This window comes from Polypterus senegalus, chromosome 14 (genome assembly GCF_016835505.1).
Source record: "Polypterus senegalus isolate Bchr_013 chromosome 14, ASM1683550v1, whole genome shotgun sequence".
Lineage (NCBI taxonomy): Eukaryota > Metazoa > Chordata > Cladistia > Polypteriformes > Polypteridae > Polypterus > Polypterus senegalus.
In genome coordinates, this window is record NC_053167.1 from 127,022,701 (window position 1) to 127,045,427 (window position 22,727).

At 43.3% G+C, this 22,727-nt stretch overlaps 1 protein-coding gene across 3 annotated transcripts in view; it reads left to right on the plus strand.

Annotated features, from left to right (window-relative positions):
* Window positions 1-22,727, plus strand: part of LOC120515132 — a 60,016-nt gene that overhangs the window by 10,905 nt on the left and 26,384 nt on the right. For all 3 annotated transcript variants that reach the window (XM_039735867.1, XM_039735868.1, XM_039735866.1), the window contains 2 exons: window positions 6,238-6,425; window positions 18,219-18,322. In XM_039735867.1, coding sequence (XP_039591801.1) covers window positions 6,238-6,425; window positions 18,219-18,322 — 292 coding nt within the window. The remainder of the gene's footprint in view (window positions 1-6,237; window positions 6,426-18,218; window positions 18,323-22,727) is intronic.

Here is a 22,727-nt window from a genome sequence, read left to right on the forward strand (position 1 = left end):
CTATTATATAGCCTTTCATATCTATCTATCTATCTATCTATCTATCTATCTATCTATCTATCTATCTATCTATCTATCTATCATATAGTACCTTTCATCTCTATCTATCTATCTATCTATCTATCTATCTATCTATCTATCTATCTATCTATCTATCTATCCCAATGGAGACTGTGGAGTACACTGAAGACTTGTCACATTCATGAAAAAGTTTGAGACAACTTTGTGACATGGTGCGTTATCAAGCTGGAAGAAGCCATTTCAAGATGGGTTAATTGTGGCCATGAAGGATCCATCTGGTCAGCAACAATACTCAGGCCATGGCATTAAAGCAATGCTTGATTGGTATCAGTAGGCCCAAAGTGTGCCAAGAAAATATTCCCCATACCATTGCACCAGCAGCAGCAGCCTAAACTGTTGGCACAAGGCAGGTTGGGCACATGGATTCACCCAGTTTTGACCCTACCATCTGCGTGCCTCAGATTCATCTGACCAGGCTATGTCTTTGCAGTGTTAAACTGTCCAGGTTTGGTGAGTCTGTGCCCACTGCAGCCTTAGCTTTCTGTTCTTGGCTGACAGGAGTGGGACCTGGCGTGGTCTTTAGCTGTTGTAACCCATCTACCTTAAGGTTCAAGAGGATGTGAATGAATGGCTTAGCACCTGAATATTCAGCTGAATTCCCATCTGTCTAGGCATCAGTGGGTGGTCTTAGATCAACAAGTGCTTTTCTTTTTCGAATGCCATGTGCCACACACAGGAGGAGTAGAGAAGCTGCTTTTTATGTTTAGGCACCTTGCCCGTGACAGCCATTACCACTTTTTATTAGACAGGCAAAATCACTGGATGTTGTTAAAAGCAATTGAATATGTATCTTTTAGTCAGAACACTCTTTTATTCTGTATCTTATCTCCAGATTCTGCTTATTTTTTGATCCTTAACATTATATTTTGTTATATTCCATTTTAATCTTTTGACTGTATTATAACAAGAAGATACAGAAGATGACAAATATTATCCTGTTATATAAAAAGCTTAATCGGGCAGATCCAAGTGGATGAAGGATTAAAGTGCATTACAGATAAATTAATGGAAGGAATTACTAAGGATAAGATGGAGCAACACCTGGCAAGAACAGGAGTTATTCTGAACAGTCCAGTCCGTGTGAGTTCAGAAGAGGAAGGTCGTGTTTTACTAACATGCTGGAATTCTGTGAGGAAGCAACTAAAGGATACGACCAAAGTGGAGCACATGAGATTATTTATCTGGACTTTCAGAAAGCATTTGATAAGGTGCCACCTGAGAGGTTGGGCATCAAACTAAAAGAAGTGGGAGTTCAGGGTGTGGTGTGTAGGTGGGTGCAGAATTGGCTCAGACACAGGAAGCAGAGGGTGATGGTGCGAGGAACTTTATCAGATGTGGTAGAAATTTAACATCTTATTAAAGAAAGAAACATCCTATAACAGGACAGTTCAGTAATCCGGCAGGGGAAGAGCTCTTCATGCTATCTGTTGTGATGTGAAATTTTGCATACAAGTTGATAAATATTTTGTATGTCCTTATTTGTAACTCAGACAAAGCAAATGTAATATTAGTGTTACATTAGTGATAAGGACAGCAGTGGTTTGTTGGCTTAAGAGCCCCCTTTTAGGACTGAGTCTCTTTGTAATTTTACGACAGGGTTGGTGGAAGTGCCCTCAAACCAGTTTGGTTAAAATTTCTCTGCTAAAGTCTCTCAGTCAACCCCCACAGGAAAGCCAGGCTGCCTAACTGGCAAGCTTCATGGGGTCAGACGTGAAGGTGTTCTCTGCCCCCATTGGTCTAAAGTATGGCTGTTTGGAATTGGCTTGTATCAGAAGCCTTTAAGTACCACAACGCCCTATTGGCTGTAGGGGCTGGACAGAAAACCTATAAATTGGCTTGGTTTACCTCACTCCCTCTCTCTTAAACTGATGAAAGACCATCTCGCAACACCATGAACTGAAAAGGACAACACAATGAAGAGCACAGCTCAGCAGCCATATTGAGACAGGCATGCGGCCTGTTCTGAAGAAAGCAGACCACAAATATTGCCTTAAATCGAGACATTTTAAGTAACTAACAAGGCTGTGTGCCGCCTGAAACTACACATCACTATTTATCAGGTTGTATGGTTGCCAATATTTAAATGTACTTTGCATATTGGTATTATTTATGAATATTATCAATAATACATTACTTAAAGTGTAACTTAACTCCTGCTTGTCTTTTACTACACCTAATTGCCTGAGGTTATAAATGTAGAAGGTAAGGTGGGGAGAAGTTACATGTTACAATACCTTATAAACAGTGGTACGTCTGTGAGATTTGAGGCATTCTGACAAAGGCTACGTATTAATAATATAAAAGGGGAAAGTTGCGTAAAATAGAACTCTACCAAAACAAGACAGTGTCTTTTAATTACTCCTGAGTAAAATGCCTTGGAAGGAGCATTCTTCAAAAACAGTCTGTTACAGCCTGGTCAGAATGGTCCGAGAAAACAAAGAATAGAGGTTCATTTTATAAACTGTTGAATTTACTTACAGTGTCAATCAGTGCATACATTTTAGTCTGGTTGGTTCGTTGCTTTACACTCGAATGACTTATATAAAATAAAAGTCTATTATATTATACCAGTAACGGCGAACTGCACGATAATATGCAGTAAATCCCCTTGACTTGATCATTCCTAGTTTTCATCCTCTTTCTCTGTACATTTATCATTCATTTTCTCAGCGGTTGATGCGCCTGCTGCTTCCTAAGCAGCTCTTCTTTTCTCCACCTTAGCGGCCCGTTGCTTCTCTTCTTTCGTCAGCATCTTTTTACATTAAAACTGATTTGTTGCAATTATTTAGTACGTTTTTCTTAATTTTTCACTTAAGCTGGCACTTAAGTGTTCAATCTGTCTCAAGAATGATTTAAGATATGAAGAGGTACGGGAAGTGACGGCGAAGGTGGTAGGGATGAGAAGAGCACCCGTACACACATGCTTGCGGATGCTGAGAGTTGTTTCTACAATAAAATAAAATAAAAATAAAAAGAGTAATAAAAAATCATCACCCTGAAAGCAGACAGTAGAGGTCACGTAGTATATGTGTACCAAATTTCAGATCAATAGGTCAAACAGTTTGTGAGCTACAGGTGAGTTAAAATCCTGGACAGACAAGCAGACAGCCACGGTAGCGAATTATATAAGAGGACTAGCAAAATACCCGCGCTTCGTAGCGGAGAAGTAGTGTGTTAAAGAAGTTATGAAAAAAAAAAAGGAAACATTTTAAAAATAACGTAACATGATTGTCAGTGTAATTGTTTTGTCACTGTTATGAGTGTTGCTGACATCAAGGATTTGATTATCATTATTTCTTTCAATCAGGTTCGTATTTGGAGGACGTGTTGTGTTCAAGTTACATTCTGTGTTTGTCAACCGTTGTAAAGATAACAGGTTTCATTCATCGAAGTGTTCACTACCCAAATCGGTACTCGTGAATCTAAGATGTTTAACAGGCATTCCCGGTATTAAGTTGTGGATTTGCCTGCGAATATTTAGCGACAGTGTGTCTATGAACTTAATTTAAACTTGAGCTTTACACCGTGCTTTCCTATTGATATGTCTACAAAGGCTTGTTCAGCGTCAGAGGGTTGTTCCTTTCTTACTGCATCAATAAACAGCTCGTCTTCCTCTTTATCTGAGACATCACACACTGCATTCACGGGTTTACCTTTCCCAGTCCTGCAAACTTTAGAGAAGTGCTTCAATTTACCACATTATTTTTTACACTGTCTTCCTTTAGATGGACATTGACTTTTTCCACCGTGTGCTTTGTTTCCGCAGTAGCTGCACTTATGAATATGCTTGTATGCGTCAGTCGCTTCATATTCTTTTGCTGCCTTCTTAATTTGTGAAATGCGTTTTTCGTTCAGCGCTCTTTGGAGCTCTTGCTTGTTGTCTGCGTGCTGCGTTCACAGTCAGTTCACGTAAGCCGCTCGGAGTACATGCATCGAAGGTTCTCAGCTGTGCTTGTGGTATCTCGTGCGATCTTGCGATGTCCATGGCTTTATTTAATGTTAGCTCAGACCCGGCACTTAAAAGTTTCTCTAGCACTTTCACTGAGTTTGTGCCAAACACTAGTCTATCCCTGACCATCTCATCTTCATTTGCATAAGCACAGTCCTTCACCAGCGAATATTTAGCCGCAGCGTGTCTATTGGATTGTTGCTGACGGACAACCTTATATGGGCAGGCACTCAATTACATGGGAGGCGTGGGTATGGGGGACACAATATAGGCAGGCAGCCAACTACATGGGAGGCATGATGATGCGGGTCGCAACTCCGCCTCACACGGCGACCGAGCTGCAGGCTATGGCCGTATATATGTACATAAGTAGGATTCAGTTATGACCATTACGCGTAGAATTTCGAAATGAAACCTGCTTAACTTTTGCAAATAAGCTGTAAGGAATGAGCCTGCCAAATGTCAGCCTTCTACCTACACGGGAAGTTGGAGAATTAGTGATGAGTGAGTCAGTTAGTGAGTGCTTTGCCTTTTATTAGTATAGATTCTGGTTCTTCTTATACCTTTGAGTTGAGCCACCACCTTTGAAATTTCTGTGCCTATAATAATTGTCCATCCTGGTTTCTTACAGGATATCTGCTGACATCTTAGTCATCTTTCAGTAAATTTTGTTGTTCACTTGACTTTTATCTAATTTCTGACATTTATTAACCCTTTATGCTATTTCTTTAAGATGAATGCTCAGTTACCCTAAAATTATTGTTCCACAAAGACTTGGCTGATGTGAAGAGTGGAGTCCAGAAAGGGTCAATGATGGGGCTGATGATATTTTTAATATATAGATAGATAGATAGATACTTTATTAATCCCAAGGGGAAATTCACATAATCCAGCAGCAGTATACTGATACAAAGAAACAATATTAAATTAAATAGTAATAAAATGAAAAAATTAAAATAAAATTAATGTTCGTGATTTACTCCCCCGGGTGGAATTGAAGAGTCGCATAGCGTGGGGGAGGAACGATCTCCTCAGTCTGTCAGTGGAGCAGGACGGTGACAAAAGTCTGTCACTTGTACTAGCACATATATATAAATGATTTGGATAGGAATATTAATAACAAGCTGCTTAAGTTTGCAGATGATACCAAGTTAGGTGGATTGGCGGATAATCAAGAATCTGTTGTATCATCACAGAGGAACTTGAAGAGCACATAGGCTCGGGCAGATTTGTGGCTTAATGTCAGTAAATGTAAATAATTACATGTAGGAGGTAAAAAATATGAGGTTTGAATACACAATGTGAGGTCTGAAAATTGAGAGCATACCTTATGAGAAGGGTAGAGGAGTCGTAGTCAACCCGACACTATCAACTGGCAGAAAGCATTCAGAAGCCATTAAGAAGGCCAACAGAATATCAGGTTATGATTTGTTTCAAACATTTTTTTTTTGTAAAACTTGAGTTATTTGTATGGGATGTTATTTGATTTTAATAAAACCAATAAAATAAAAAAAAGAATGTCAAGTTATATAGCACCTTGATGTGTGGACTACAGGTCACAGGAGGTTCTGCTCAAGTTTTATAACACATTGATGAGGCCTCATCTGGAATACTGGGTGCAGTTTGGGTCTCCAGAAAGGACAAAGCAGTGCTGGTAAAAGTCCAGAGAAGAGCAACTGGGTTGATTCAGGGGCTACAGGGGATGAGTTATGAGGAAAGATTAAAAGAGCTGAGCCTTTACAGTTTAAGCAAAAGAAGATTAAGAGGAGACCTGAGTGAAGGGTTTAAAATTATGAAGTGAATTAGTCCAGTGGATCGAGACTTGTATTTTAAAATGAGTTCATCAAGAGCATGGGAATACATTTGAAAACTTGTTAAGGGTAAATTTCACACATTAGGAAGTTTTTCTTTAAACAGAGAACTGCAGACACTTGGAATAAGAGACCAAGTAGTGTGGTAGACAGTAAGACGTTAGGGACTTTCAAAACTTGACTTGATGTTATTTTGGAAGAAATAAGTGGATAGGACTGGCGAGCTTCGTTGGGCTGAATGGCCTGTTCTCATCTAGAGTGTTCTAATGTTCTAATTTAGCATTTTTATTTTTGTAAAGCACTTTAAGCTGTTTGCTTATTTGTCTGAAGGATGCTATATACAGTATATTAAGCTATTATTATTATCATGGGTCTTTTATTTTCTTCTTATTTCAGGGACGACAGTTAGGTGACCTACAGAGTAAAAACCCTGCCTGCCACCCTGAGCTCCTGAGCCCCCCTGTAACGTTCAGCTATGACTGGGATTTGGATCTTCCCAGTGCCAGAAGAACTGAACTGTCCAAAAGAAAAAGTGTTAAGCAGATTATACATGAGGAGCAGAGTCTGATTCACAGCACAATAAGGTTGACCTTCTCTTTTTTATGTGATGTATGTGACGTTTAGCAATGCTTAAAAATAAGAGGGCAACAGGAATGAACTTCAGTAACTAAAGCCATGGATTTTAGCTACTGTTGTAAAAACTGTAAACCATGTTTGTCGAGGCTTTCCAAATTGTTGAAAATGCAGCTACCAGCAAGGCATTCTAGCCATTGGATTGACTCTTTTTGTACGAAAAACTCTCCACGGTTCAAGTTTCTACATTTCAAAAGTTTCAGTGAAGTTCAAAGCAAACAGTTGTAATAAGAATATAAGAATAAAAATATTTTATAAATCCACTCCCATGTACAGGCCTGATTTAGCACACAGGGGCTCATCATTTAGAACTGCTAGGCGAGCATTTGAAGAGACAAAGGGACAACTACGAAAATGGGCATTGTACTATTTCTGTGTGCATGAAATTGAATCCTTTTTTTGCCTTGTTTGGGATGGCATGATTTACCTAAGTGAAGGCCTGAACATGGAGAAAGAGTATAAAGCCTTGAACGTTGCCCGGCACACCTTTGAAGCCGATGGACGGATGGGAGATAACGTCATCCGGTCTGTAAAATCATTCCAGCGCAGCGCCAAAAATGGAAGACTGTATACATCGAGCTCCCACCTCAGTTAAAGAGTCTTGCTATGGCGTAAATCGTCATTAAAGAAAGCTAAGTTATTTTCTCTTATGTGATTGCTTACCGCCATATCACTATGGGAGGGGTATCGCCTTTTTACATTATATCTATATAGTTTCGGGTTACGTAACATGCTGCAATTGCAAAAGAACTTCTTCCAACCAGGGAGTTAGCACTACCTAGAGGAAAACAGTTCACACTGTCACGCATGGGCATCGGAGGAATCCTCTAAGGGCTGGGGAAAGGTACACAATAGCCTGCCGAGACGAGAGGGAGGGCTACCGCCGAGCTTGTCCTGTTCTTCCTCTTCCCTCACAGCTCCGAAAAGCCACCCAGCAAGGGCACTTAACCCCGCCCCTTCCGGAAATACCGCTATAAAGGAAGCGCCGGCAAAGAGAGAGATGTTTCTGCCGGGAGACTGGAACGAGCCGCATGCCGGAGCGCGTGATTCTCGAAAGGACTTATTGCTCTGAAAGAGGTCCCTGTATGGGACAGCGCTGAAGTGCTATTTTCGTTACTTTTTGTTTATTTTGTCTGTTTGTCTTGCGACAGTTAAAAGGGAGGACCCAGTTGGTGTCACAACATTCCGACTGTTTCCAGTTTGTCCTTCCACCGCCCGACCACAACACAAAAAATAAGGATGAAAGCTGATAATACATACAAATTACTACGACTTCCTATCTATGATGTTTCTATGGAAGTAACCCCGAGGAAGACAGGAATAGTTTAATCAACGTATCTTTATTCAGTCACAGATAAGTACGTGAATCCATGCTTTTCAAAGCAGAAAAGCAAAATTTTCCAGTTTCAATTGGCTTTTAATATTAATTTTCCTCCCACCCCCTTACTTATGAAACAGCATCAAGGATTTCTTTTTTTTCTGTCGAGAGGGGTCCCAAAGAAGGAAAAGTCATCTTTCCTGTGTTTAACAGACGCGTTCCTTAAAAAGGAAGTTGTCTTATGTCGGCTTACTGCAACCTGTCTTATGACAGACGCCTGTACGAGTAACCTACCGTTAAAGCAAAACAACTTTTAACACTTAATGGCTATTAAATGGCAGCTAAATTTTCTTTCACATTCCATTTACAGCTTAAATGTCTAAGGGACAAGTCATAACGTTTCTGTCACACGTCACACTAGGACTGTGTGAACAGTAATGTGCATACGGTCAGAAAATTACATGCCCTTCATTGCACTCCCCTTCTTGATGCTTCACTTCTGGTCTTTGCTGGAAGCAAACAGCAGCCATAAGAATCAACAGTGAATTTGGAGAATGAAGGCCGATAAGAAGAGGAGTACGGCAAGGCTGTGTTCTTCCACCAGATATTTTACCAGCAATCATACCACCTGCCCTTCAGAACAGGTCATCCACCTGAAGCTAGTCATGTTCTGGCCCAGCCAGTTCCTTGGATAGGAGACCCTCTAGGAAAAAGCTTGGTTTGTTGAGGTGTCGGTGAGGCCAGCAGGGGGGCGCTTACCCCGTGGTCTGTGTGCAGATCTCAACATCCCAGTGTAGTGGAGATAGATAGATAGATAGATAGATAGATAGATAAGACACTATATAATAGATAGATAGATAGATAGATAAGGCACTATATAATAGATAGATAGATAGATAGATAAGGCACTATATAATAGATAGATAGATAGATAGATACTTTATTAATCCGAAGGGGAAATTTACATACTCCAGCAGCAGTATACTAATAAAATAAAGATAATAAATTAAAGAGTGATAAAAATGCAGGTAAAAACAGACAATAACCCCCGGGTGGAATTAAAGAGTCGCATAGTGTGGGGTCTCCTCAGTCTGTCAGTGGAGCAGGACGGTGACAGCAGTCTATCGCTGAAGCTGCTCTTCTGTCTGGAGATGATCTTGTTCAGTGGCTCCAGTGGATTCTCCATGATTGACAGGAGTCTGCTCAGTGCCCGTCGCTCTGCCACGGATGTCAAACTGTCCAGCTCCATGCCTATAATAGAGCCTGCCTTCCTCACCAGTTTGTCCAGGTGTGAGGCGTCCTTCTTCTTTATGCTGCCTCCCCAGCACACCACCGCGTACAAGAGGGCGCTCACCACAAGCGTCTGGTAGAACATCTGCAGCATCTTATTGCAGATGTTGAAGGACGCCAGCCTTCTAAGGAAGTCTAGTCGGCTCTGTCCTCTCTTACACAGAGCATCAGTATTGGCAGTCCAGACCAATTTGTCATCCAGCTGCACTCCCAGGTATTTAAAGGTCTGCACTCTCTGCACAGTCACCTCTGATGATCACGGAGTCCATGAGGGGCCTGGTCCTCCTAAAATCCACCACCGGCTCCTTGGTTTTGCTGGTGTTCTGTTGTAAGTGGTTTGAGTTGCACCATTTAATAAAGTCCTTGATTAGGTTCCTATACTCCTCCTCCTGCCCACTCCTGATGCAGCCCATAATAGCAGTGTCGTCAGCGAACTTTTGCAGGTGGCAGGACTCCGAGTTGTATTGGATGTCTGATGTGTATTGGCTGAACAGGACCGGAGAAAGTACTCCCTGCGGTGCTCCTGTGCTGCTGACCACAATGTCAGACCTGCTGGTCCCGAGGCGCACATATTGAGGTCTGTCTGTAAGATAGTCCACGATCCATGCCACCAGGTATGAATCTACTCCCATCTCTGTCAGCTTGTCCCTAAGGAGCAGAGGTTGGATGGTGTTGAAGGTGTTAGAGAAGTCCAGAAACATAATTCTTACTGCACCACTGCCTCTGTCCAAGTGGGAGAGGGATCAGTGTAGCATGTAGCTGATGGCATCCTCCGCTCCCACCTTCTCCTGGTATGCGAACTGCAGAGGGTCAAAGGCATGGCAGACCTGTGGCCTCAGGTGGTGAAGCAGCAGCCGCTCCATGGTCTTCATCTCATGTGATGTCAGGGCGACAGGCCGGAAGTCATTCAGCTCACCAGGACGTGATACCTTTGGGACTGGGGTGATGCAAGATGTTTTCCAAAGCCTCGTCATAGTGACAGGGACACTATATTGTAAAAATGACGCAGTCCTTCAGATAACACTCTATGGTCGTAAAAGGTCCCTGGGCATCTTTCAAAAAGATTAGGGTGTATCCTGATGTTCTGGCTCATCCATGCTGGCCCCCTAATCATCCCCTGTCACTAATTGGCTGTCCCTGCCACCTTGTCACCACCTAATAGCTTATCCGTGGTGAGTGTGCAGGTGCGATAATGGTCACCATTGCATCATCCAGGTGGCTGCTACGCCTTGGTGGAGGTTGAAGTGGCTCCCCATTGTAAATGTAAAGCATTTTGAGTAGCGAGAAAATCTCTATATATGTGTAAAAAATAATTTGTTATTGTTAATGCCTTTCTGTCTAACCATTCATGCTTCTTTCTGGCTGTCCAATATTAATCTGAAAGTGTCTCATTATCTCCAGAATCCAGAAATACAGCAGATCATTATGGACATCCCATTAACTTGGTAGCTTATGGAGTAAAACAGAATCTTCTATTATCTAAGCGAAGCCTACATTCCTTCAAATTCAGCAATATTATGGTAAATGTACCATTAACATTAACTTAAGTTACAAGAATCAAATGTCATTTGCTAATAATTAGTAAAAGAAATGATGGTAGGTATTCACATTATTATACTGGGTGAGCCAAAAAGAAGTACTACATATCGAACGTTTATTTTGCAAAAACGTTACAAGATAAAATAAATTTCGTTACAACACAAGAAAGGGTAAACAAAATACATTTCTTTCACTGTGTTTTAAAGATGATGTCTTCAAGGTGGTGGCCATCATTAGTGATACACTCTTCGAGACGATTTCTGAACCCTCGCATGACGTTGTCGGCCATTTCAAGGGGAAGAGCAGTGCTTTCACGGCAAATGGCGTCCTTGAGGGCTTAATGGTTTTGAGGTCGGTGTATGTATACCTTCGACTTGAGAGAGCCCCACAAGTAGAAATCGCACAGGGCGAGATCAGTCGAATGTGAAGGCCACCCAACATCGCCGCACAAGGAGATCAGCTCCCATGGAAACATCTCCCGCAAAACCGGAATTGGACACCCCTGTCGGAGAGTGTCAAGGCTAGGAGGCTGTCAAAAAACAGGGCTTGTTAAAGACCACTGAGGCATTCCTTGTGTGATTTTGGGCAATACAAGAAATCAATTGTTGTTGTTGTTGTCTTCAACTCCTGATGACTGTTTTCCTCTAGGATGTGCTAGCTCCCTGGAACTGCATTCATTTTGCAGTTGTGGTGTCTTAAGTAACCTGAACCTCAATAGTGTAAAAGGAAAACACAAAGACCAAAGATAAGGGTTGGAGATTCCATCCCCGTATACTGCAGATTGATCAACAAGTCGTGAAAACAGTCAGTCATGGGAGACATATAATAGACAACCAGTGGTGAGAACACAGACAATTTAAGCTGTGGGAACGGAAATGGGAAACAGGACGCTGAGGGTTATGGGATGGATGGTTCAGAGGACCGGAGAAAGCGGAGGAACCCGGAAGCGACCCAGACATCTGGCGAAGGGCTTGTTTTCTCGTCTTTCCTGTTAAAATAAAGAGAGAGCGGTTAGTACACCATCGCAGTCCCCTGTCTGGAGATTTTGTGTTGCTTGTTGGTCCGTTAGCTGCTCCCTAATCGCTCGTGTGTGACAATAGATATATTATAAAGAGGCGATATCCCTCACATAGTGATACTGCGGTAAGAAATCACATAAGAAAAAATAACAGGTTTCTTTAATGACACTTTACGCGGCATAGCAGATGAAGGAAGCCATAACAAGACTTTTCACAGAAGTGGGAGCTCAATGTATACAGTCTGCCATTTTTGTTGCTGTGCTGGAAGGATTTTCAGGATCGGATGGTGTTATCTCCTATCCGTCCATTGGCTTCAAAAATGTGCCAGGCAATGTTCAATCAAAAATCAATCAAAATCTTTATTGTCATTGTAGCAATGAGACATTGTACAACAAAATTTTTTTAGGTACAATTTTCCAGTGCAGAGAAAATAAAATAAAAATAAAAACAAAAACAAAACACAATTACTCAAGTTACAATTAAAATCTATATATATAATTCACTGAGGGCACGCAAGACAGTGAGCGCAAGTAAGACAGAGCCCCGCCCGCCAACTCTGAGACCATGGGATACGCTCGACAGAGCCCCGCCCGCCAACTCTAACCCTCCTACCGCGTCATGGGATACGCACGACCACGCACACCAACTGTAATCGTCTTCCCAAGTCCAGCGCCGCTCTCAAGGCACGCAACAACTCACCAAACACAGTCTCTGTCGTTTTAGTCTGTACAAAAGTCCACATGCACCTCTGAGCCACGTTGACTTTACACTGCATGCAAGACAGAGAGCCACGCCCACCAACTCTAACTAAGGGCAAGCAAGACAGAGAGCCACGCCCGCCAACTCACAGAGCCCCGCCCACTAACTCTAAGACCATGGGATACGCACGCATTTAGTGTACAAATGGATATAAATAATTGCATGTAAACGATTCGCCAAAATCTGTTGTATGTAAACGATACTGTTTAAAACGTTATTGTTTTTTCATCTGAAAACCCAGTTTCCACGTCTACGTGTATTAGTTTAAATAGCACTTTTACCACTCGCAATATGGCGGACGCGCTGACTTATCGTGTCGATTGAGCAACACAGTGAATGCGGCGTCTATCTATATATGTCTATGTTTTCCGAAGCCTGCTACAGGAAGGTACTCTCTCGACCATTGGCATTGGTTTCGCTCCTTGCTATTTTCGTTATTCTGCGACACTGGTTTCCTAAGCCCTTGTTATACTGAATTCCTTTCTCACCGTTTTCCGTTCCTATTCTTACACCGCCGGGCTTCGGCTAGTAAGGGAATAAAATAATTATCCAAAATTGTCCATAACAGCAGAACAATGTTTTCCACTCATACATACTGTACATACATACATTATATTTCACTTGTCCCTTATCTAATGTTAACTTAGAATGAAGGTGCACTCGGTCAGATTGACCACTTAGCAGCATTCAGCATAATGATGGCTGAAGGATAGAAACTGTTTCTCAGTCTATTTGTCTTAGACTTTATGGATCTGAAACGTCTGCCAGAAGGCAGGCGTTCAAACAATGCCCTGAGCTCAGAAACTGTCCAGGCTCCCCCTGGCGATGGCCATGGGCCCCCAGCAGGGTTGAGCTTCCAAGGCCGTGGCCCCGATGCAATCCGGGGGGAGGGGTTGCCCTCTCGTGCCCCCTCGTGCCCCAGGGGAGGTATTGTCTCTCTCCTGGTCCTTCCACCATCAAGGCATCCCGGCTGGGCAAGGGCTTCAGCTGTCCGCCACAATATATGTGCTTCATCGATTAAACAAAACTGTTTGATAAAGTGTAATGCAGAACACATAGTGACAGCACACAGTAGAAAACATAAAGTGGAAAACCTCTAATGTAAGCGGTAAAATGAAGCAGAATGAGCAGACGCAGACCCATTTAAGGAACAACAGAAAAACACAACATAAATTAAGAGAAATTGAGAAGTTTGATCAGCCTGTGGTTCAAACAGGTGCTCTGTGTTCCATGGATGTGTCACTTTTGTGGTGGCTTTATGGTACGGAGACCAGAAGGGGCACATCCTGCAAGGGGAGGGAATAACGTCATTGGTTTGGGATTCAGAAAATGGAGAATGGAGCAGTTAGTCCAGAGAGTCGCTGCACTCCCTTTTCTTTTCCTTGTGTGTTCTCCTAAGACAGCGGTGGCGAACCCCAGGCCTCGAGTGCCGCAGTGGCTGCAGGTTTTCATTCTTACCATCTTCTTAATTAGTGACCAGTTTTTGCTGCTGATTAATTCTTTTAATTAACTTGACTCAGGCCCCATAGTTGTTTCTTTTTCCTTAATTAGCAGCCAAACAATAATGAGACACAAAACAAGCCACCACATGACCAGCTTTCCTGTGCCCGTCACACAATATCTGAAATTAAAGAGAGGTGATGGTCTTGGTAAGTTTGATCTCTCAGGTCACCAAAACATTTTGACATTGGTGCTCTTAGAAAGAACAGAAAAACTGCAGTTTTCGAAATGTGTGCTGTGGCAGAATGAGAGCAGCAACAAGCCATGGAATTAAACAACGGGTTTAATGAACAGCAAGAATCGGCTTCTCATTAAGAAAGTGACTGGAGTGAAATTGGTTGGAGTTTGAAGCCCCAGTTTAGCTGCTCATCTGTTAGCTTGTTTCACATCTCATTTCCGCTTGGCTGTCATTTAATGAAGAAAGGAATCAACTCAGAGGGCTATTAAAGTGATGGAGAAAAAGTGAATTAGCAGTGAAAACTGGTCACTGATTAGGAAAAGGGTTAGAATGAAAACCTGCAGCCACTGCGGCCCTCCAGGCCTGGAGTTCGCCACCCCTGCACTAAGGCACTCACTAGACTCACATGTGTGACACAACATCAACAAAATCAGTGCAACTTCAACGTGATACAAGACACAGAGCATGTTAATAAGCCTACGATGATTCATTATTGAGCACCATCTGGAAGATGTCATTCTTGAACTGTGAGGTTTTAGCTTTAAGGGATTCAAACCTGGGCGGCACGGTGACGCAGTGAGTAGCGCTGCTGCCTTGCAGTTAGGAGACCTGGGTTCGCTTCCCAGCGTGGAGTTTGCATGTTCTCTCCGTGTCTGTGTGGGTTTTTTCCGGGTGCTCCAGTTTCCTCCCACAGTCAATGGATGGATTCAAATCATCTGCCTGAGGGAAGCCATTGAGGTAAATGACGATTAGGGTGTGATGGGTTTGCAGTGATCTTATAGGCACAATCGGTGATGTTGTGCCAAGGTCAAGTAAAAATGGCAAATCCAGAGGACCATTACATTTAATTATAATGGTTAAGTCAGGAGATGGACAATTTTCATCCATCCATTATCCAACCCGCTATATCCTAACTACAGGGTCACCGGGGTCTGCTGGAGCCAATCCCAGCCAACACAGGGCACAAGGCAGGAAACAAACCCTGGGCAGGGCGCACACACACACCAAGCACACACTATGGACAATTTAGAATCGCCAATCCACCTAACCTGCATGTCTTTGGACTGTGGGAGGAAACCAACGCAGGCACGGGGAGAATGTGCAGACTCCACACGGGAAGGACCCAGGACTCTCCTAACTGCGAGGCAGCAGTGGTACCACTGCGCCACCGTGCCGCCCATGGACAATTTTAAAAAGGCAAAACCAAAAGAAGAGGCACAAGTCAGACTGTAGTTGAGTACCCAAGAACACAAAAAAAACAAACAAACATCAAAAAATCATAAAGCATCAACCAAAAAAAAACCCAAAGCCAGAAGAGTCCTACTGTTATTTGTTATCAAAGTTCAAGTTTGTGTTCAGGTTTACTGTCAAGTGTACATGCAGTGGGTTCAGAAAGTATTCAGACCTCCTCCCTTTCTGCACACTTCATTGTGTTGTGCAATCCAATTTTAAATGGTTGCGTTTGCCCTTATTTCCCATCAATCCATACCCATAATGACAAAGTGAAAACATTTTCAGAAAGCTTTGCAAATTTATTAAAAACTGAAATCTCTCATTCCTGTAAGTATCTATCCATGCATTCTCCATCCCGCTATATCCTAACTACAGGGTCATGGGGGTCTGCTGAAGCCAATCCCAGCCAACACAGGGCGCAAGGCAGGAAACAAACCCCAAGGCAGGGTGCCAGCCCACCGCAGGACACACACACACACACCAAGCACACAGTAGGGACAATTTAGGATCACCAATGCACCTAACCTGCATGTCTTTGGACTGTGGGAGGAAACCCATGTAGACACGGGGAGAACATGCAAACTCCACGCAGGGAGGATCTGGGAAGTGAACCCACAGGTCTCCTTACTGCGAGACAGCAGCGCTACCACTTCTCCACATTGCCGCCCTCCTGTAAGACCCTTAATTCAGTACTTTGTAGAAGCCCCTTTGGCAGCATCTCTTGCTTGAAGTCTTCATGGCTAAGTTTCCACAAGCTTTACACTCCTCCATTTGGGCGTTTATTCCAATCTTTCTGGCACATTCTTTTAGGATCTGTTAGACTGAATGGGACGTGTCTGTAAACTGCCATCTGCAGGTCTCACCATGCATGTTCTATGAGGGTTGAGACTGTGTCACTCAAGGCTTGTCTCAAAGCCATTTTAGCATTTTCTTGGCCACTTTGAGTTATTGTCAGGCCGAAAGGTGAAGTGTTGCTCCAGTCAGAGGTGACGTGCACTCTGGATCAGGTTTTCTTCTGTCTCTTTAGCTGCAATCAGCCTTCTCTCAATTCTGACCAGTCTCCTTGCCTCTGTCACTGAGAAGCGCCCCATGGCATGATGCTGTCACCATCATCCTTCACCATAAGGAGTATATTAGGTAGATGATGAGCAGAAGTCTTCATTAGGCACAGAGTTCTGCTCAGAAAATTCAGACCCCCAATGCTCTCAGAGTCCTTTAGTTAGCCACTTTATTACAATCGCCTGATTGATGGTGTGATGCTGAGATGGTCATCTGTTCAACAGGCTCTCCCACATCAGCAGAAGATTTCTAAAGCTCTGCTAAACTGACCACTGGATTCTTGGTCACCGTGCTGACCAAGGCCTTCCTTGCTAGGGTACTCCGTTTGCCCAGATGGCCATCTCTAGGAAGAGTCCTGATACTCCATTTCACAATTAGAACAATCAGGATGAGAACAGGCCATTCAGCCCTACAAAGCTACACCAGTCCTATCTACTTAATTCTTCTTAAAAAACATCAAATCAAGTTTTGAAAGTCTCCAAAGTTCTACTGTCTACGTGGTCTCTTATTCCAGGTGTCTATGGGTCTCTGCGTAAAGAAAAACTTTCTAATGTTTGTGTGAAATTCACCCTTCACAAGTTTCCAGCGTGTCCCAGTGTTCTTCATGAACTCATTTTAAAGTCACCATCTCAATCCAGTGCACTAATTCCCTTCATAATTTTAAACACTTCAATCATGTCACCTCTTAATCTTCTTTTGCTTAAACTGTAAAGGCTCAGCTCTTTTAATCTTTCCTCATAATTCAACCCCTGTAGACCTGGAATCAGCCTAGTCGCTCTTCTCTGGACCTTTTCTAGCACTGCTTTGTCCTTTTTGTAGCCTGGAGACCAAAACTGCACAAAGTACTCAAGATGAGGCCTCAACAGTGTGTTATAAAAGTTGAGCAGAACCTCCTTAGACTTGTACTCCACACATCAGGGCGCTATATAACCTAACAATTATTGAAGTCGCAATGCTCCTGGGGTCACACAAAGCTTTAGAAATGGTTTTATCCCCTTCTCCTGTTCGATGTCTCACAAATTCATCACAGAAATCTACAGAAGGTTCATTGGATTTGGTGGTTTGGTGTTTGTCGTTACTTACAGTGAGAATGTGGGACCTTCTATGCACAGCTGCACTTGACTTTGCCTTTCGAAATGATGGCCAATCAGTCCAGTTTGCCACAAGTGGACTCCAGTCAAGTTCTAGACACGTCTCGGGGTGAATTAAAGCAAATGAGATACACCTGACCACAGCCTGGAGTGCCACTAAGAAGGGTCTGAATACTTTTATGAATGAAAGGCTTCAATATTTGATTTTTAATAAATTTGCAAGCCTTTCTGAAAATGTTTTCACTTTGTCATTAGGAATTATTGAGTGTAGACAGATGGGCACAAATGACAGATTTATCCATTTAAAATAAAATCTACTACACAATAAATTGTACAGAAAGTGAAAGGGTCTGAATCCACTGTAAATCAGTGGATGTGACATTTGTGTTTTTTAAAGGATGAAGAACTGTACACCAGAAAATGGAACCAAGTAACACCCCAGCTTTCCTGTTCCTGTTTTCATTAAGTGCCAGTTTGAATTTTACTCCAAAGACCATTACATGCAAAGCACAATATTAAAACCAAGGAAATGCCATTTACTTGTAGGTTAAAGTGTAATCAGAATATTTCTTCCACTCATTTGTTATATTGGGGAGCTGAGGTTGCTGGGATTTGAAGAGGCGTCCGGCTTCTAAACCTCTGGATCTCCCAGTTGTGTCTCAGAGAATGTGAACTTGTGGCTTGACATGTGACAGGAGATCCTTCTTTCTGATTGGCTGCTTCATTTGCTTTGTTTTTTTTAATGCATTCTTTTTCAGATTAGTCACGTCAGCCCCGTCCACCACTGGGCCAGTTGCTCACACAAGTATCAGACCATTTTCCTGCAATGACGCTCAGACTGGAAAGTGCATACATTCAAAAGGTAAAAGTGTACCTTATTTTTATAAAGGAATTAATTCACAAGTAATGTACTAATAATAAATTCACTTTTTTTGAATGAATGAATATATTTCTTGTCATTGCACAAATACAATGAAATTGGATGCCATCTCGTCAGTGCAAAGATTCTTCTTCTTTCAGCTGCTCCCATTAGGGGTTGCCACAGCAGATCATCTTCTTCCATATCTTTCTGTCCTCTGCATCTTGTTCTATTTCACTCATCACCTGCATGTTGCTTTCTCACCTCATCCATAAACCTTCACTTAGGCCTTGTCAGGGATGCCAGGGGCCATGACCCGGCTGGGACGCCATGAGGGACCGGATGTGGGTCTGCGCCCACCTTGGATCACGTGGGGGTCGCCTTCCTGGTTGCTCTGGGGGCCACGGGTACAGGGCATGGAAGCTCCACCCTGTAGGGGCCCGTGGTCACCGCCAGGAGGTGCACCAATGCCTTGTTTTCCGCCACACCAGGAAGTGCTGGGGGGAAGACTTTGGAGGATACCCGGAGAGCTGCCGGGAGAACAGCCGACACTTCCGCCATGCTGGGGCGTGGCCAATGGGGGAGTGTCGGAAGCACCTGGAGCTCATCCGGGTCATGTATAAAAGGGGCCGTCTCCCTTCATTCGAGGCTGGAGTCGGGAGGAGGAAGGACGAAGCTCAGGAGAGCTGTGGAGGTGGCCCGAAGACAAGGCATTGTGTGGCCAGGACTAATTTGGGGTTTTGTGCACGTGACTGGGTCTGAGTGACCCATTATACTTGTAAATATTTGTAAATAAACGTGTGGTGGTGTGAAGAACAACATGTCCGCCTGTCTGTGTCCGGGTCGCTCCACAGCCTTCATCTTCTTCTCTTCCCTGGCAGTTCTATCCTTAGCATCTTTTTCCCAATATACTCATCATCTCTCCTCAGCACATGTCTAAACCAACACAATCTCGCCTCTCTGACTTTGTCTCCCAACCGTCCCACCTGAGCTGACCCTCTAATGTCCTCATTTCTAATCCTGTCCATCCTCGTCACACCCAATGCAAATCTTAGCATCTTTAACTCTGCCACCTCCAGCTCTGTCTCCTGCTTTCTGGTCAGTGCCACCGTCTCCAACCCATATAACATCAAGAAATTCTAAAACTACAAAAACATATAATTATGAAGATTTATAAAAGTGAACAAGCAAAACAAACACCATACTGCACAACGAGACATTTTTCACACTCTGCTTGTATTCATTGCCTGATTTGTTCCCTTTAAAGTTTTACAGGCAGATGAGATTAGACAGGAGTCCCCGTGGACTGTGATGTTTGCTGATGACATTGTGATCTGTAGCAATAGTAGGAAGCAGGTTGAGGAGACCCTGGAGAGGTGGAGATATGAGGAGAGGAGAGGAATGAAGGTCAGTAGGAACAAGACAGAATACATGTGTGTAAACGAGAGGGAGGTCAGTGGAATGGTGATGATGAAGGGAGTAGAGTTGGTGAAGGTGGATGAATTTAAATACTTGGTACAGAGTATTGGGGATTGTGGAAGAAAGGTGAAGAAGAGAGTGCAGGCAGGGTGGAATGGGTGGAGAAGAGTGTCAGGAGTGATTTGTGACAGACGGGTATCAGCAAGAGTGAAAGGGAAGATCTACAGGATGGTAGTGAGACCAGCTATGTTATATGGGCTGGAGACGGTGGCAGGGACCAGAAAGCAGGAGACAGAGCTGGAGGTGGCAGAGTTAAAGATGCTAAGATTTGCATTGGGTGTGATGAGGATGGGCAGGGTTAGAAATGAGGACATTAGAGGGTCAGCTCAAGTTGGACGGTTTGGAGACAAAGTCAGAGAGGCGAGATTGTGTTGGTTTGGACATGTGCAGAGAAGGATGCTAAGGATAAAGCAGCCAGGTAAGAGGAGAAGAGGAAGGCCCAAAGGAAGGTTTATGGATGTGGTGAGAGAGGAAATGCAGGTGATGGGGTGACAGAACAAGATGATGAAGAAGATGATCCGCTGTGGCAACCCCTAATGGGAACAGCAAAAAGAAGAAGAAAGTTTCACAGTTTGAGCATCATTTAGTGCAGTCACAGCCTTAGGTAAAAATCTATTTGTCTGAAGCATCTGCCCGAGGGCAGCAGTTCAAACAGAGAGTGACCGGGGTAGGATGGAACTTTAATTATTCTCCGGGCCTTTTTCAGGCTTTGGGAATGGTAAAGATCTACCAAGAATGGGTGAGGACATCCAACGATCTTCTGGGCAGTGGTGACGACCCTCTGGATTGTTTTCCTCCCTGTTGCTGTGCAGTTGGCAAACCACACACAAAAGCAATAAGTCAATATAGTTTCTATGGCAACAGTAGAAGGACATGAACAGTTTTTGGGTGAAATGGCTCTTTATGAAGATCCTCAAGAAGTAAAGTCTCTGCTGTGCCTTCTTGTGGTGTTTGCACTCCAATTCAGGTCCTTCTCTACAGTATGAGTTTACTTTTTACTTGTTACTAATGTCAGTTCAGTCGGTGCAGTTCTCACTGCCATCATGGTTACAACAACAAGAACATTTATTTCTGTAGCACGTTTTCATACAAAGAATGTTTGTACAAGTGCTTTACAAAATGTCAAAGAGAAAGGTACAAGAAAAGAAAAACAAATTGAATTAGGTAATAATATCAATGAATAAGTAACAAAGAAAAAATAAATCAATCCATATGATCTTAAAAAACATAGATATTGTAGATGCCAAAGTGAACAGACTGGCATCCTGACTGGGATGGAGAGTGATTCCTTACCTGGGTGGAAGGCCATAATGGAAAGAGCTGCAGCCGGCTGGGATGGTTAGTGATCCTTATTCCAGTCGGGATAAAAAGCTAATGGATGGACTGGGCAAACGTGGATGCCAAAGGCAGTTCATAACCCCACACAGTGGCAGTGTCCCTCCAGGCTGGTCCCAGTTAGTCCTCCCACAAGTTTGAATGGGAGTTGGAGTGCAGGAGAGCACACTCAAGAGGGCGCTGTCGCGGGGCAAGAGTCCATATGACTCAGAAGTGCTCCAGATGACCAGTACTGTGACAATGAAAGCACTTGGTGGTCCAGTTTAAAAGAAGTCTGCCACTTCAGCTTAGGGAGGCAGAGTTGGGAGGAAGTGGGTGACACCAGGAGGGCGGAAGGAATATTATCCCATTATATAAACAGGGTAACAAGGCAGATCCAAGCAACTATAAGCCAGTAAGCTTAACATGCATCCATCCATTATCTAACCCTCTATATCCTAACTACATGGTCACGGGGGGTCTGCTGGAGCCAATCCCAGTCAACACAGGGCGCAAGGCAGGAAACAAACCCCAGGCAGGGCACCAGCCCACCACAGAGCTTAACATACACCACAGGAAAATTAATGGAAGGAATTATTAAGGATAAGATGGAGCATCACATGGCAAGGACAGGAGTAGTTAGGATCAGTCAGCGTGGGGTCAGAAGAGGGAGGTCGTGTTTTACTAACATGCTGGAATTCTATGAGGAAGCAACTAAAGGATATGAGATTATTTATCTGGACTTTCAGAAAGCATTTGATAAGGTGCCACATGAGAGGTTGGGCATCAAATTAAAAGAAGGGGGAATTCAGGGTGATGTTTTTAGATGGATGCAGAATTGGCTCAGTCACAGGAAGCAGAGGGTGATGGTGCGAGGAACGTTATCAGAATTGGCCGATGTTAAGACATGTGTCCAGCAGGGGTCAGTGAGGGGCCGCTGCTATTTTTAATATTTATAAATGATTTAGATAGGAATATAAGTAACAAGTTGGTTAAGTGTACAGATGATACCAAGCTAGGCAGATAATCTCAAATCCATTGAATCATTATAGAGGGACTTGGACAGCAGACAGGCTTGGGCAGATTTGTGTCTTAATGTCAGTAAATGTAAAGAATTACACATAGGGAGTAATAATGTGAGCTCCAGCAGACGCCCGTGACCCTGTAGTTAGGATAGAGCAGGTTGGATAATGGACGGACGGATAGATGGATAGAAGTAATAATGTGAGCTTTGAATACACAATGGGAGGTCAGAAAATCGAGAGTACAGCTTATGAGAAGGAGTTAGGAGTTCTAGTGGACTCTAAGCTATGGACATCCCGACGGTGTTCAGAAGCCATTAAGAAGGCTAACAGAGTGTCAGGTTATATAGTGCCTTGATGTGTGGAGTACAAGTCACAGGAGGTTCTGGTCAGGCTTTATAACACACTGGTGAGGCCTCATCTGAAGTACTGGGTGCAATTTTCATCTCCAGGCTACAAGAAGGACAAAGCAGTGCTGGAAAAGGTCAAAAGAAGAACAACTAGGCTGATTCAGGTCTGTTGTATAAACCCGGTTTATACTTGGTGTGTCTGCATCACCACGAGGATCTGCCAGGGTACACATAACAAAAATT